Below are 15,295 nucleotides of genomic sequence, written 5' to 3'. Positions count from 1 at the left end.
TTCACATGTGAACATGTACCAAAGCGCTTTACATTTATTCCGCCGTCATTAGAATATGTCAGCTGCCATACAATGCCCAAGGCATGCTCATACCTTTGGGCGGCGCTCAATGGACAGTATTCATAACAGCTCCCCATTTCACACCTGGGTGGAGAGGAGTAATCGAGATAAAGTGCCTTACTCAAGGGCACAACACGATGGCGTCGCCGGGGCTCGAACCCGCAACCTTCCGATTATGAGTCCTATCCCGTTCCGCTCGGCCACCGTGCTCCCCCTTACAACAATAATTACGAGGCAATAATTTTTATGTTATGAATCTTGTTATTTTGGAACAGTTAGTAATAGCTGAGGTTTGAACGAACACGAAACTAAAGTTTACACTTTTTGGCCGTATAACGTGTCCATTGATGATTTTGATCATTCATATAATTTCAATTTATGTTGCTTTTCTGCTTATCGGTCCCATGGACCACACAGCTACGAACAGGAGTGTAAAATGCCTTAACTATATAATATTGCTCTCTGGCGGCCACTTGGTACACCTTTAATAATTCAGGGTTTACAGGGGAATTCCCCCTTTTACCACCCGGATTCATTTAAGTCTACATGGACTCGTTAACATTAATGTTGGGTAAGCTTGTGGTTAAAGTTCATGTGCAGACACTATTTTAAATTCACGACTGTTTATTTTCAGCAGCGCAAATCTATGACGAATTCCGTTGGTTTGCGATTTAAAAAGTGAGCCAGCTGTTTATCGGTAATTCACACTAAACTCATACTCGGCCCTTTCCCTGATATCAGAGATTTCACTTCTTTTTTACAACTACTGTGTACAATTAATTATGCGTTGTTTTGTAATGAATAATGATTCCTCTTCATGATTTTGTTGTTTGTTTATTATGTCAATTGGGTTGATCTGTGTCTGTCATTTCCCAACTTTTTGGCTGCAGGTGCTTTTGCCATGTGCATTCACTTTCTTCTGGACACGGATCATCTCCATGTTTTTTTAATATTAAATAACTTCCATGATGTGTGATTTGTGTTACATTAGTTCATTTTAGCAGGGGTTGGCGGTTATTATCTTTGTACCTGAGAGGTAAGTTTTCGGGAAATTTCATGGGTTTAGGTTTTTATCTTTGTATCTGAGAGGTAAGTTTTCGGGAAATTTCCTGGGTTTAGGTTTTATTTTATTTTTTATTTTGTTGTTGTTGTTGTTGTACTTTTACCATCAATTTCATTATCGCTGGAATTGTCTACCTGTTCGGTTGTGTTGGTTTTAATACTTTTTCGGGACATTTTTATGCATTTCACAGGAGTTTTGTCGTGGCTTACATATCTGTCGTGTGTCTTTCCCCATCAGTCCCAAGTACAGGGAGTTAAAAAAATCCTCGGCCGTTGTATTCAGGTTATTTCTTGACGTTTGTGAAGCGAATCGTACCTGTTGAAGAAAGTAAAAACGCCCTCTAGCAAGGTCACGGGATACCGGAAACGGGTCAACTACTATGACTCCATCAGGCAGCAGTGATTTGTTTTTTCAAAGAAAGTCTACTTTTTGTAATAGTAATGCAATACGTGAAATTAAAGGCTGCTTCGACCAACAATACATCGTGTACTCTAACCATATTATCATGAACATTTCTGTAGAAATAGATTCGTATTTATTTTCCACAAAACAACAGCTTGATTTTTGCAGAGCATCTTTGTTTACTATTAAGTACATTACCACTGGTTACAATCGTGTAAAAACCAGAATTTAAAAATATTTTGAGGTCGTTCTCCTCAGCAAATGTTATAATATAGCCAAATAATTAGTGTATCAACCCTAAAACCCCACAAAAAACAAACAAACAAACAAACACATGTATTAACAGGTGAATAACACCATAGGCTAACCCGAGAGTAATCCACAGAGAACACTTCTAAAAGGGCAATAAATTCACCTTTTATTACCAACGCAAAGGTAAGAACACGTGAGCTAGTGAACATTTTAAGACCGGGATTTTGAACTTCACGGCTGTTTTGCGCACTTGGTAGTCATTGTGTGTACTAGATCCTACTTTCGAGGCAACCTATGTCTGTAGACACGACTAGCGCCCTCATATAAGGTTATGATTTGAATAACAATGCTATTTAATAATTTAAATAACAATAAGACACATGCTGATTCGGAATTGTCAGATCCAGACTTTAATAATCTATTGGTTTTATGTTACGGTGTCAAATAGTACCCTTTCTTTATGTGTCTCCTAACGGTGTTAATATTGTTGCTTCAGCGCCTACGTCAGCGTCGTCGCCATTCCCTACAACTCTGTATTCCTTTGTTGCGATTATTTTGGCATTCTGCCTAGCCTTGTCCAATGCCCTTTCCTCCCTGCCCTCATGAGTACTTGAACCCTATCACTACTTTCGGGCTCAATGCCGTGAGGGCCACATACTGCGGCTGCCAATGACCCTGTGTAATGTTGAACAACCGAACCTGGTTTCAGTCAACGAGCCCTGGAATACATAATTTGGTATAGTTGTTTAAAACGATCGAAACATTTCCAGATTTTGACCCTTGTATTGTGTAAACCTTGCCACTTACAAATACTTAAAATTTGCCCAAGGTGGATTTTGGATAATTTATGTTGTTCTTTGAGACATTGCTCTTCAATGTCACACCTAGTGTCATCGCCCCGATATCTTCATGGTAGAATGAATCCACTAGTTCTTTAACAGCCACGTATGGCCATTTTGTTCCGACCTGTTTAAGGGTAGACGAGGTATTGTTGGTCGAAGCAACCTAAAAATCGATTTTCATTATCTAGATCAATATATTATTGAAAATTAACACGTTGATGTTTTGCAAAAGTTCATTCTACAAGTCGTATACTTTGCAAACTTGCTTAATTTATTGTTGTTAATGAGTTCTGTACGTTTTACAAAAGTGTTGTTGTTTCAGCCCTCTTTACAACGTAACTCAAGAACCGCAGCACCTATAAAAGTATATCTGTGATATTTTAATTCTTCTACACGTTCGCTATGAATTGAACAAAGCAGTTTTTGCCAAAGCTCACTACCATACGTAAGATGCTGTGAACTACCAAATCGCAACAGTTTAAAATAATGAATAACCTTAAGGCTAAGGCTATTGACAATACTGACCTTTGTATATCAGTGAGCCAGGTACGTCATCTGCTTTATACTGCCTCCACCAGTGGTCTACACTGCACTAGTAAAGTGTTTACGAATGAGGGAAGCTGTAATTTTTTTGTTCTGCACATATAAAATCTGAATTTTTGTCAGCTTTTGATTTCAAAACGCACAGTTGAAGTTCACTTTTTCTTTCAACACAAATATTCTAGTGCAAGCCTTACACTTGGGTTCTTTAGAAACCAATAATGTTGGGAGTATCTCGTCTAGACAAAATTAAAAACTCAACCATCCGCCAATCGCTAGGGATGAACCACACCATCCTAAACAGAGTAACTCAGAAACGACTGCGGTTCTTTGGACACATCCAAAGAATGCCAAACACAAGATACCCCAAAATCCTCCTGGAAGCAAGCATACTTCCACAGAGACCAAAAGGAAGACCTGCAAAGAAATGGACGGATTGCAACAAGGCAGACTCCTCAACCATTAACATGACAACCCTGGTAGAAGCTGGAATGCTAGCAAAACAGAGACCAACTCGGCAAAGCATCGTGGCACAGATGGCAAGGCAGAGTGATCCTCCCGTACCGACACCTTAGGCCAAGGTAGGTCAAATGTTGGGAGATATTCATCATTTTCTACCCGGTATCCAAAGATCTCATCGTCTGAAAATCAATACACGTGTGAATACAATATGCGTGCATAGAGGATACACGTGTATTGATTTAGTTTCCCTGCCTGCACAATATAGTTATTTACCAGGCGTTGTCGCTGTGTGTCACAGACATTGCTTCATTACCACCTTTTTCGAATCAGGGTTAAACAATTGTTTTCTATTGTGATCAAGGTTAATCTATAAATCAATTAAATATTAATTGAAATAAACAATAGAACTGTTCAAGATTGCTAGGCTTATAATAAGCACACTTAATCAGTACAAACTGACCTGGGAACAATTTTCGTTTACTATTTAAGTTTTGATAAACGTGATAATAGCATCGCCTCGCGCGTGTAAAGCTTCGTACTTTACCCGCTATCTTTCGATAGGTCAAAGTTGTTAGTTTAAAGCAGCAAAACCAAACAGACCTATCGATACAAACACACTGAGAGCTGTACTGAATATGAACTTATAATATTTTCGCTATGGAAACGTGCGTCGGACCTCATACATATATTATATTCACGGTAGTATTTCTGTCCTTTTCGTATTGTGTATATTCCCTAGAACCTTACAGTATTTCCGCCAAATTCATTGCGTCAATTTTTGCTCTTGCTGGCGTGTATGTTGCCCAAAAGCTGATCCCAAGGGGACGTTTTAAACCCGAGGGTAAAGCTGTATTTATCACAGGATGTGATACTGGAATAGGACATAAATTGGCTCTAAGATGTGATCAAATTGGACTCCGGGTGTTCGCTGGCTGTCTCTTACCAGGTGAGACTCAATTTATCTTTACAACAATTACCAACGTAATCAATCAAAATGCGACATTCTATTTTATATAAATTGTTTTATTTCTTTTAAGCTGGAGCTGATGCACGAACTTTATCATCAGAGAGCTCCAAGAGGTTGACAATTATACCATGTGATGTCACTTCCGATGAAGCCGTCATAGCAGCAAGAAATCTAGTTTCTAAAGCAGTCATCAAAGAAAAATTAGGTAGGGGTCTATATCATATATCACTTTGGTTTAAAGACTTACAAGTTAACTATAATGGATTTCAAGTATATACAATTTTTCACCCTGATGTGGCAGTGACGTCACTGCGTTGAGGCAGCTGTTTCGCCCTCGCATCTATGCGTCGTCTTTAAGCGTGTACGAGTGTACATCATGACTTTGGGCGAACGCTTTTGAGGATTTGAGGCTGTGTGCCCAATTAAATGCGCACTGAGTGATATTGTCGTGAGTTCCAAATACAGAAGAAAGCCGTTATTATTTTGGATTCGCAGAACCGTCCCTAACATTGATGACGTCGCCCTCTACATTTTAGGGCATTTTAGTGTACGTTACATCTCACCAAAAGGTTCCCTAGTTCCTTGACATTGTTATTGTTCTTGTTGCTGTTAAAATTCACGTCAGTATTCCTAAAAAAAAAGCGCAGCGATTTATAGTGCGCCATACAGTGTACACTCAGTCGCACAGGCCCAACGCCTAGACGTTGATCCACAGCACACGTTACAGGTTGTTGCTGACCACTACGGCCTCACATCATTCTATAAACCATTTAACAACAAAATCAGGGACTTTGCTGCTTCAAGAGCGCACACATAGACATTCCATAAATAACCTTCGCAACCAGGATCAGCTCCCCGAGTTTCGTACGGGTTACAATTATAATTATTGATATCATTATGAAAACTAATTATTTTGTATCTCTCGATAAATATATAAAAGGGATTTAATGGCATATCACATTCAGTTTGGGTCCATCGATAAATTTCAGACAAGTAATAACAAAATAATAAATACCTCCTCAATACTGATGAGATAAAATAAACATATGATTCAATGAAAAAAGAGCTATTGCATTATACTGACTGGGTTATTCTATCCATAGATGATTCTTTACTTTGGAGTTTCCATTTGATAAAAAATATTTTCGATGTTTTGTGTTTACATGCAGTTTTCTGGGCTTGCGTAAATAATGCCGGTATTCAGAGATATGCTGAAATCGAGATGTTACCGTTGCAACTCTTCAAGGATATGATGGAGGTGAATACGTTTGGGACAGTACGCGTCACTAAGGCATTTATTCCTATGATCAGAGAAAGCAAAGGTACAGATTACAGAGTAATTTAACACAGAACCAAACACAGGGACTATTTTAACGTGAGGGGCCCGTTCGTGCAGTGAGAATAAAAATCCGTGCAGCAACAAATCGTTTTTGTCATGTTATATAGCGGGTATCAAACGTTAAAAATGTTTATTTAGCTACCGCAAATTCCAAAATGGCTACCTTATGCTCCAAAATTCTAAATGGCGGGCAAATATCATTATATTGGTGAATTTACGAGTGTCGATTGGGTTTGAAAGGTTGAAGTGCTTGAACAAGACACTTTACTTCGCTTGTCCCACTTCACCAAGCTGTAAAATGGGGAGCCGTTGGGGTTGTTGTCTGCCACATGGTGTGATATATCCTAAAGTAGCAGTGTAATAAATGCAAAGCTTCTTAAATTGATATCCGTTTAATCACGGATCTAACTGCCCAATTTTATTTAAGTTTATTCTATTTACTTCATATCCAGGGCGGTTTGTCAATATGACGAGTGTGATGGCGCGCTGGTGTAATCCTGCCAATGCTGCATATTGCATGACAAAATCTGCTGCAGACACATTCAATGACGTTTTGCGCTATGAAATGCATAAATGGGGTGTTAAGGTGAGATATAATAAGATTTAATATCATCAAATGAGTATGAAATTATAAAAAAACTGAATAAACCGCGAATTATACCGGCACTTGGGGTAGTCGGCAGAGGCCCAAGCATGCTTGACCAAGTTTAGCAATTTCGACCGCGTGCATCGTTTTAATTTGCAACTTTTAAAAATGCACCAACTTTCATATACTGTTATCAATTTTGGTAAATTTAGAGTGTTTGGGAGCAAATTTGGTATCAAATCGGAGTTATTAAGATTCTGCACACTACCTTATCAAATAAATTGTCATAACAAGATCCGGTATTGGTGTAGGACTGGTTACATAAGTGTGGACTTTCTTTATTAGAAGTATTTATGTCTCGATTGTATCATATAGGTGGCAATCATCCATCCTGGGCCATATGGTGGGATTACTAACATTATAAGCTTCCTCCATAACGACAAAGAACGGGCAGATTTTATCTGGAATGGAATGGATGAAGCCACTAAAGAAGTGTACGGTAGAGCTTATGTCGACACCATAGAATACGGAATGTCACAACATCGCAAATATGAAAGCTATAGGGATATCACGCCGGTTATTGATGCTATGATCGACGCCATCTTGTCCAAACATCCCAAACATCGATATGTGATTGGTGGCCTGCTTGCACCAGCATCATATCGAGAATTCCTACGTTACAACCTACTACCCACGTGGCTTTCAGATATCAAGATGTATAAACAACAAGAAGCTTTAGGATTACCGGCAGTACTTCAGGATAGGAATAAGAACGATTAAACTGAAACAATGCTACCATTGCTACTGTCCAAATTGGGTGCGCTCGACGAACTTTCAATCGCGAACAAGAATAAATTAAATGATAATAGGCCTACTGGTATGATTTGTAGATCTTCCCGGAGGGCAACGCATGTATAAAAGTTGTAAGCATCCACGTGAATTGATTTAAAAAATGACCCTAAGGTATGATATCGAAGATGTGTCTAACATACTGCAGTTACTGTCCATTTTCTTATACACAATACACAGTGCTCTCACCATTGACGTGTGACCTCTACAAACAGTGTATGTTAACGTCACTGTGTGAAAACTAACCTGCCAATATTTTTTGTACTCTCTGAAATTCTAGAAACTATAGTTTTGTAACATGTCCTAAATTTTTATCTAATTTAGATGTTTGGAAATATTCGCACTTTTGTGTTTAGTAAGGAAGGGCACGGCATGGCCTGCAAAATTCCTGTCAAATCGAATGCCACTTTTAGTGACTATCGCTCATTTGTGGACCGCTCTCTTCCGAAGGGCATTAAAACTAAACCACTTGACGGATATTTTTTGTACTTGTTGTCAATCAAGAATAATGTATACATTACGTGTAGGCTAAAAACTGAGTAGGTGGGGCATATGCAAATGGTCGTACCTCCCTGATATGTAAATGACAGATAACAGCAAAAACAACTCCCAAATCTGTCCATAACTTTGGTCAGTGGAGGTAGTCAGGGATTTAAAGTGGGTGATTATTGATTGGCAAGTGACATATTTGGGCATAAGTGCATTACTTTATCGATTGATATTGCTGGAGTAATTTCCTGTTAACCAGGTTTAAGTACTGCAAAGGTCGAATCGTGTTTGCTGTGCAGCCTAACTGCACTGTGACTAACCCTAAACGAGGATTTTACTGAAATAAAAACACCCTAAGCGATGAATTAGTTTGATATTTGCCCCTAAAGAAGGATATGCATTATAAAAACACCCTAAGCGAGGAATTGGTTTGAAATTTACCCCTAAACAAGGATAGACATTGCGTGTGCCGGTATGAGTGCCATTCATCGGTAAGCTTAACATTAAAATTACCGTACACATGTACACCAGGCCACACACTCGGAAACCACTCTTTTGTCCTGAATAACTTGATAAATATGTCCCCACTAATGGCCAATAATTGAGCAATTTAAAAAAACTACCCTAAGCGAGGATCGTCCATAAAAAAAACACCCCTTCTTCTTGTAAAATGAGTGTTTTGAGAACCTAATCGCGGATCCACGCCGATCCTTGTTTTGCTTTTCAAAACCACCCTAAATCCGCGTTTTTTTTCACGCGGATGCTTACAAATATTATTCTAAGTGCCCCCCGGAAATATGTATCCCAAAGCTGACATGATATATCATGGTAGCCAAATGATTTTTGTGGTATGCGGTATAGGTATTAGATAAAAGGTGAGAAGCATACAGAAATAATGGGCGTGTTGTTCATGACTGGTGAGATGTTAGTTGGTTTGAGGCTGAGACTACGATAGGGATAGGAAATATTTTCTAACAGACGTGAGACGGGCTGTAGTAGCTCTAATTTTCACTAGCCATTTAACATTTGAAAAACAAATCACTGATGCCTTCACCGTTGCCGGATTGTGCCGTAATAGAACAACCGTGAATTCAGTGTCACCCCTTGACTGAATGCTCTGAAGCGCTGCCTTTATTCCTTGATAATCACTTGACCCGAAATTACTGAAGGGAACCCTCAATCTTAAAACAGTACATTAAGATAACGCGGGTCACACCGACATCGCCTGGTTAATGATTACATTGTACAGCAGAGACACTAAACTCAATACCCGGATCGATACACGTGAATGTGCTATGCACGATTTGATATTCAGACGATAAATCTTTGGATACCGGGGTAGAAAATGATGAATATCTCCCGTAATTTTTTTATTCTAAAGAAGCCGATTTCGATGCTTGCACTTGAATATATGTGTTGAAAGGATATGATAGTCGTTAGCTTGCGTATTGAAAAAGAACCGTGCGTTTTGAACTCAAAAACTGACAAAAATTCTGATTTTATATGTGCCGAACAAAAACTGCCCTCATTCGTAAATACTCGGGTCACGGAAGATGCACGGATGATAGCGCAGCGTAGGCAACTGGTGGAGGCAGTCTAAAAGCAGATGACGTCTTGACGTATACCATGCTCACTGACATCTACAGAGGTCAGTCACCAGAGTCGGATGTCCGTCGGCCCATTATGCGTCTCAAACAGGTCGGAACAAAATGACCATGTGTGGCTGTGGATTCAACCTACCATCATGGCGATTCCTGCCATGAAGATATGGGGGCGATGACACTGTGCGGGTGTCATTACTGGCTCAAAACGTTGTGAAAAAGTTACCCGGAAAATTACTTACCGATGTATACAGATTTTGACACCGTTGATACCAGTAAATCAGTAAAAGCCAACGCACCGTGTATGTTTAAGAAATAACGGGTAATGCCATATCCTTTACAACCAACGTAAATGATAATTGTTGATTATACCGCGCTGCACTAGAACGTTCACGCGGAATCTCTAGATTGAACCATATCATGCTGATCACTGGCATCTGTAAGATTAGTAGAAGTGCGGAAGGTGATAAGTACAACCTGCTTGTAGTGCAGCGCGATATATTCCAAATTTTTTTTCACCTATTGCTATGGTAGTTTACACACCTTATGGAATGGACGGAGTGCCAACGGCCCTCAGATTAGTATGTGGATGATTTTCATAATCACTGGCCAGTAAACAAGAAGTAAAGGGATCAGATTACAGGATGACTCCGGCAATCACAACATTATGCCTTATATGTTAGAAAAACATCAAGTACGAATTACGTGATTTTATTTGAAACAAACTCATATTGGCCATAAAAACAAATAAAAACAGCCGGCTCTCAACACGCGATATTCAAAATTCCAGCGCCGAAATTGCCTAGTGTAATGACGTAATGGTTACTTGTGCTCAATTGTTGTCAGTCTTCATTCTATTACTGAGACGTCATTGCACTCGACGGGAATTTCGTCGCTCGAGAATTTTGAATATCGCGTGTTGAGAGACAGTTGTATTAATTCGTTTTTATGGTCAATATTATTTTATTTATTTATTTCACAATATTTCCACAGGGTAACCTGCTCAATAAAATTGATTTTCAGCAGGGCCCTGCTTAACGTATAAAACACAGTTTTACATGTTAAAAGAAAATAAATATTTACATAAACATATAATCCATAAAACCATGACGTAAAAGACATAAAAGATATGTATATACATTATTGAATATTTGATAAAAAACATTAGAAACTTCATAAGAATTGCATAAGAATATAAATATTTACATAAACATATAATCGAACCATAAAAAAACATAATATTAAGAGACATGCTGATGTAAAAGACATAAAAGATATATATATATATATATATATATAACAAGTATACTTTACAAGTGACTAACTTTGGAATTTAGAGTGCTCAAACCCATTACAGGTGAGCTATAGAAACAAATTCAAAGTATAGACCTCTAGCAAAAGCAACCGTTACTTAAAGTTTCATGGAAACCGATCATCCGTCTGATGATCGGTTTACCCAATGATCGTAAGTGAGGGTATTCCGTGAAACTTTAAGTAACGGTTGCCTTGCCAGAGGTCTATACTTTGAATTTGTATATATATATATATATATATATACATAAATATGATAATTGATAAAAAACCATTAGAAAATACATAAGAAAAATACATTGATATGCTAACAAACCTATTGCAATTGTTATTGTAAACTTAATTTAAGAATGCAGACAAGATGATGACTCATAAATGGCAAGATACATTAACATAATTTGGATTTGAAATTTTGCCATTAACCAATACATGCTGTGTTGGATTTTCAAGATAAGATTTAAACCAGCTACCTTCAACTCCTGAAATACCAAGTGACTGTAATTTGTGCACAAGAAATTCATGATTAACCATGTCAAATGCTTTGCTGAGATCAACAAAAACAGCACAACATAATTTCCATTATCTATTTCCATGTTCCACTTATCAATTGCTTTAATAAGAGCTGTGCATGTAGAGTGGAGTTTTCTGAAACCAGATTGAGCAGTATACAAAATATTATTATCAGTAACATATTTATACAGTTGCTTATGAACGAGCTTTTCCAAAATCTTTGAACAAACTGGAAGAATGGAGATGGGCCTATAATTTGAAAAATCATCTTTATCACCACTCTTGAAAATTGGGGAAACTTTGGCAATTTTGAGATCAGTAGGAACTTTACCTTGTTTAATACATAAGTTAAAAATATTACACTAGACCGGAGCAATGTTATTCGTGGCATACTTCAATAAATATGAGTTTGTTTCAAATAAAACAACGTGATTCGTGCTTGATAATTAATTTTCTATCATATAAGCCATAATATTGTGATTGCCGGAGTCATCCTTTATGAATAAACGGTGGATAGTTTAACGCGAATTTTACGTGATCCTTGAACTGGAGCGCCATTTTATGTTAGTATGCCCTCTAGATAATGAATTCTATTCTGGATCGGTCAATCATTCCCTTACAACGTTCCCAATAGGTTTATTGCAAATTAATAACGTTAGGTTAGGTTTAGGGTTAGGAAACTGTATTCATCAGTATGTATAGTAATATTAATCAGTAAGTATGATTAAAAGACGCCTTTCTGGCAGAACGACTCGTAGCACAGTGGTATATTATATAGTCTCTGGATTATGGATCCATAGGTTGTTGGTTCGAATCCTAGTAGAACCCTGGTAGAATTTTAATTTTAATACATTTTGGTGATGATTGATCGCATAGAAAAGACGAGATCCCTACTACGTCTGGTTTTCAAGACCGTTCAAGACCGATCAGCCAATCAGCGTTATTGTTTATAAATTATGTGTTTACGTTCGTGTACGCTCAACGCACAGCACCGACCACGGAAGTTTAAAACAATTTGCTTTAGATGTAAGGAAAAATGTTGTAAACTTTACAACAAATTGCATTTGTGGCCTTTATTTATTGGGAAACGATTCTCTTATAAAGCATCTATCCACAGCTTCTACCTCGATACACCTGAGCACACAATTTCGTCCAAGAGCTTCAAATCAAGCAGTGAATTGTTTCTACACAGTCTTTGATGACACTACACGGCTGATTGTATAACGTCATAAGCTGTGTGAGCTTCTAGCTGGAAAATGGGCAGCTGTGATTGGTTTTTCTCAAATCCTCAAGTGTTCCTTTCATCCAATTAGAATTTCTTTTTATATCGAACGAAAGCTAACACTTCCCCCTAAACCAATTTTGTCATTAAGTCAACAGATAGCGCAATTCAATGATGCTTATAGCACGGCGAATGTGATAAATCTGTTGAAAACGACCAATCCAAGAACTGTTTTTGACCAAAATGTAGGTTTTAATAGTCAAAACCTCAAGTGATCCTTAAAATATTTTTCAAAATTTATGTCATTAAATTGCGAATCTTGTGCAAAAAGTTACCATTTTCACCTGTTTTGTCATACGGTCGGAAATTCAATGAACTATGACTCTGACACTGAGCGCTTGCAAATTGATATGCTATGAAAATCGAAAATATGATTCCAAAATACTAGCAAAATAGTAAGTTTATTTAAAACTTAAAGTAGCAGTTCACATACGTCAATCAATAATGACGTTATGTTAATGTCCTGTATATATATGCATTTAAATTTGAATTCAATTGAATCGAATTCTATTTAATTAAATTCGTCGTGATAAAGTTTTCAATTTGACCGTGTGCTCTTTCACATGTTTAAGGCTCTCATACTTTAATTGTCAAACGGAATAATGAGAGCCAGTATTTTCTATTACGATAGTTGAAAGGATATTTGTTGTTCAGGTCGCTATTGCGTTGAGTGGGCCATGACATGTATCACTAATTGAATCCAATTGATTGTATTAAATTAAATCAAATTGAAATGGAATAGATATCAAATATTCACGCTCTAGATTTTACATTTACAATGAATGTCAAATTGTAGGGAAACATTGTCTATTAATGAACTATTGTGTTGATTTCATATAGGGTCGTGTGTCTTGAGCTCACCACCAAAAAAAGGTGGCGACGTTACATTTTGCCAAAGTTGACTCAAAACAAATGATGATATCTCTGTCAAGCAAGAAGTTATTGTCATGCTTGTAGTCTCATTTTATTGCTAAATAAAATGCACTTTCAACCCTGTAAAAAGAAATACTTGAACTTTCTTAATACTAACACAGTGCATCATAGAATTCAGAATGGGCAGGGTGGCGGTGGTGGGGGATGTGGTGGTGGGGGATGTGGTACACACAAACTCTATGGGATTGGTATTTTTAGTGCGTAATCTGCTTCTGTAAAGGCTGTAAATTGGATTTGGATTCCATTTAGCATCTAAAAGACTCATGGCCTTACAGCTAAACAGTTCTACTAATTGTTTTAATCATTTATGATTGGTTTAGTCTAGAAAATACAAACTTTTCCATACAAAACTACCGTTGTCATATTAAACACTGTAGTAAGTAATGCAGATGTCTTCAAAATCTAAAAGTTACTGTAAAATTTTAATTACTTATCCTATCATAGTCAAAGTATAGATTTTCTGAAGGGAAATTTGACGAGGAATCTAAATATGGACATATTTTTTATGTATGGGTTAGGGGGAAAATGTTTAGGTTCAAAATATGTTGAATTGTAAAAAAATCCAACATACTTTGGGACACCCTATATTCCAAGATTACCAAACACCTGTGATTTTGGTTTCTTCCAAAATCAGTTGGCTCTCCATATCCTCTAACCAAATGAATGTTGGTTACTTCCAGTTTATTACTGTAAGTTGGTAATAAGCAATGCATTGAGTGACCCATTTTTATCAAAATCTTTTTTACCCTGTATAACCTGCAGGTCACCCTGTATAATGAGTTGAGATGTATATATTTGAATTGCTTATGCCTTCAGCTTTCCAAAAATGTATACATTTGCTAGTTTAGGGTTGATGATTGTCGAGATAATCTAATTAGAAACCCGGTTGGTGTAAAAATTCATAATATTTGTCATGTAACGCTAAGGGTGGCGAGTTCAGGACACACGGCCATAGGCATATTCTTTTATAAGATGCAACTCGAAATAACCCACAAATTCAGGAATCATAATACATTTTCAATTGTCCAATATACATCAATAATGCCACCATCCAAATTAACCCGACTGAATAAAGTACACAAAGGGGTCATCATCATCCTTCGGTTGCGGAGCAGGCGCCAACAAGTTTCCTCCAACTATATCGGTCGTGAGCCATTGCTGATAGTTGACCTTGACTCAGCATGCTGTCCATATCCTCCAAAAGACACTGGATGTATTTCCATGTAAGAGCTTTCTGTCTCTTCAGGTCACTAGCACTGGACCCCATCATGGAGCCTAGGTATCTGAAGTCGGTTACATGCTTAATGGGGTTTCCGTATACTTGGAGAGGAGGCTGAGGTTGACAGTTGATGGTCATATACTCTGTTTTGGGTGTGCTGATTATAAGTCCAAAGGTCTGCAGCTGTTAGAATACAGCCCCTCATTGTGGGACCCCTACATTCAAATCCTCGTAAACCAGCTTGAAGCTGTCCAAAACAGGGCAGTGAGGTTTGTTACTGGAAATTACAGCAGAAAGAGCAGCGTCACCAAGATGAAAACAGACCTCAACTGGCCTGATTTGGCTACACGTAGGAAAGTAGCACGACTTTGTCTATTTAATCAGGCTATTGGGGGTCACCTTGCCATACCAACTCGAAATATCCTGCGTCCGGTCCAACGGTCAACTAGACTAACTTCACCAAACTCCTGAAACTTCACACCGATTCAAGCAAACAAAAACTGTTATAAACAATCATTCATACCAAGAACACTGATTGGTTGGAATAATCTGCCCAAAGAAATAACTAACATAGAAGAGAAACAGAAG

At 37.7% G+C, this 15,295-nt stretch overlaps 2 protein-coding genes across 2 annotated transcripts; both read left to right on the top strand.

Annotated features, from left to right (window-relative positions):
* Positions 1-3,380: 3,380 nt before the first annotated feature.
* LOC140154508 (uncharacterized) lies at positions 3,381-3,734 on the top strand. The gene has a single exon (XM_072177076.1). The coding sequence runs from the start codon at positions 3,381-3,383 to the stop codon at positions 3,732-3,734; it is 354 nt and encodes a 117-aa protein (XP_072033177.1).
* Positions 3,735-4,071: 337 nt separating this feature from the next.
* LOC140154252 (D-beta-hydroxybutyrate dehydrogenase, mitochondrial-like) lies at positions 4,072-10,265 on the top strand. Its single transcript, XM_072176839.1, has 5 exons — positions 4,072-4,567; positions 4,659-4,793; positions 5,758-5,910; positions 6,380-6,513; positions 6,889-10,265. The coding sequence occupies exons 1-5, from the start codon at positions 4,279-4,281 to the stop codon at positions 7,291-7,293; spliced, it is 1,116 nt and encodes a 371-aa protein (XP_072032940.1). The 5' UTR covers positions 4,072-4,278; the 3' UTR covers positions 7,294-10,265.
* Positions 10,266-15,295: the final 5,030 nt, after the last annotated feature.

The sequence above is a fragment of the Amphiura filiformis genome, chromosome 6 (genome assembly GCF_039555335.1).
Source record: "Amphiura filiformis chromosome 6, Afil_fr2py, whole genome shotgun sequence".
Taxonomy (NCBI): Eukaryota; Metazoa; Echinodermata; class Ophiuroidea; order Amphilepidida; family Amphiuridae; genus Amphiura; species Amphiura filiformis.
Note: the sequence above shows the minus strand (reverse complement) of the source record. Positions and strands in the feature narration are given on the sequence as shown.

What these genes read in the sequence shown, in the direction of transcription:
- LOC140154252 (XM_072176839.1), top strand. Translation starts at nt 4,279, where the DNA reads ATGGAAACGTGCGTCGGACCTCATACATATATTATATTCACGGTAGTA. An exon ending in CGCTGGCTGTCTCTTACCAG is followed by an intron (nt 4,568 to 4,658) that starts GTGAGACTCAAT and finishes ATTTCTTTTAAG; the next exon opens with CTGGAGCTGATGCACGAACT. An exon ending in TGCATAAATGGGGTGTTAAG is followed by an intron (nt 6,514 to 6,888) that starts GTGAGATATAAT and finishes TGTATCATATAG; the next exon opens with GTGGCAATCATCCATCCTGG.
- LOC140154508 (XM_072177076.1), top strand. Translation starts at nt 3,381, where the DNA reads ATGTTGGGAGTATCTCGTCTAGACAAAATTAAAAACTCAACCATCCGC.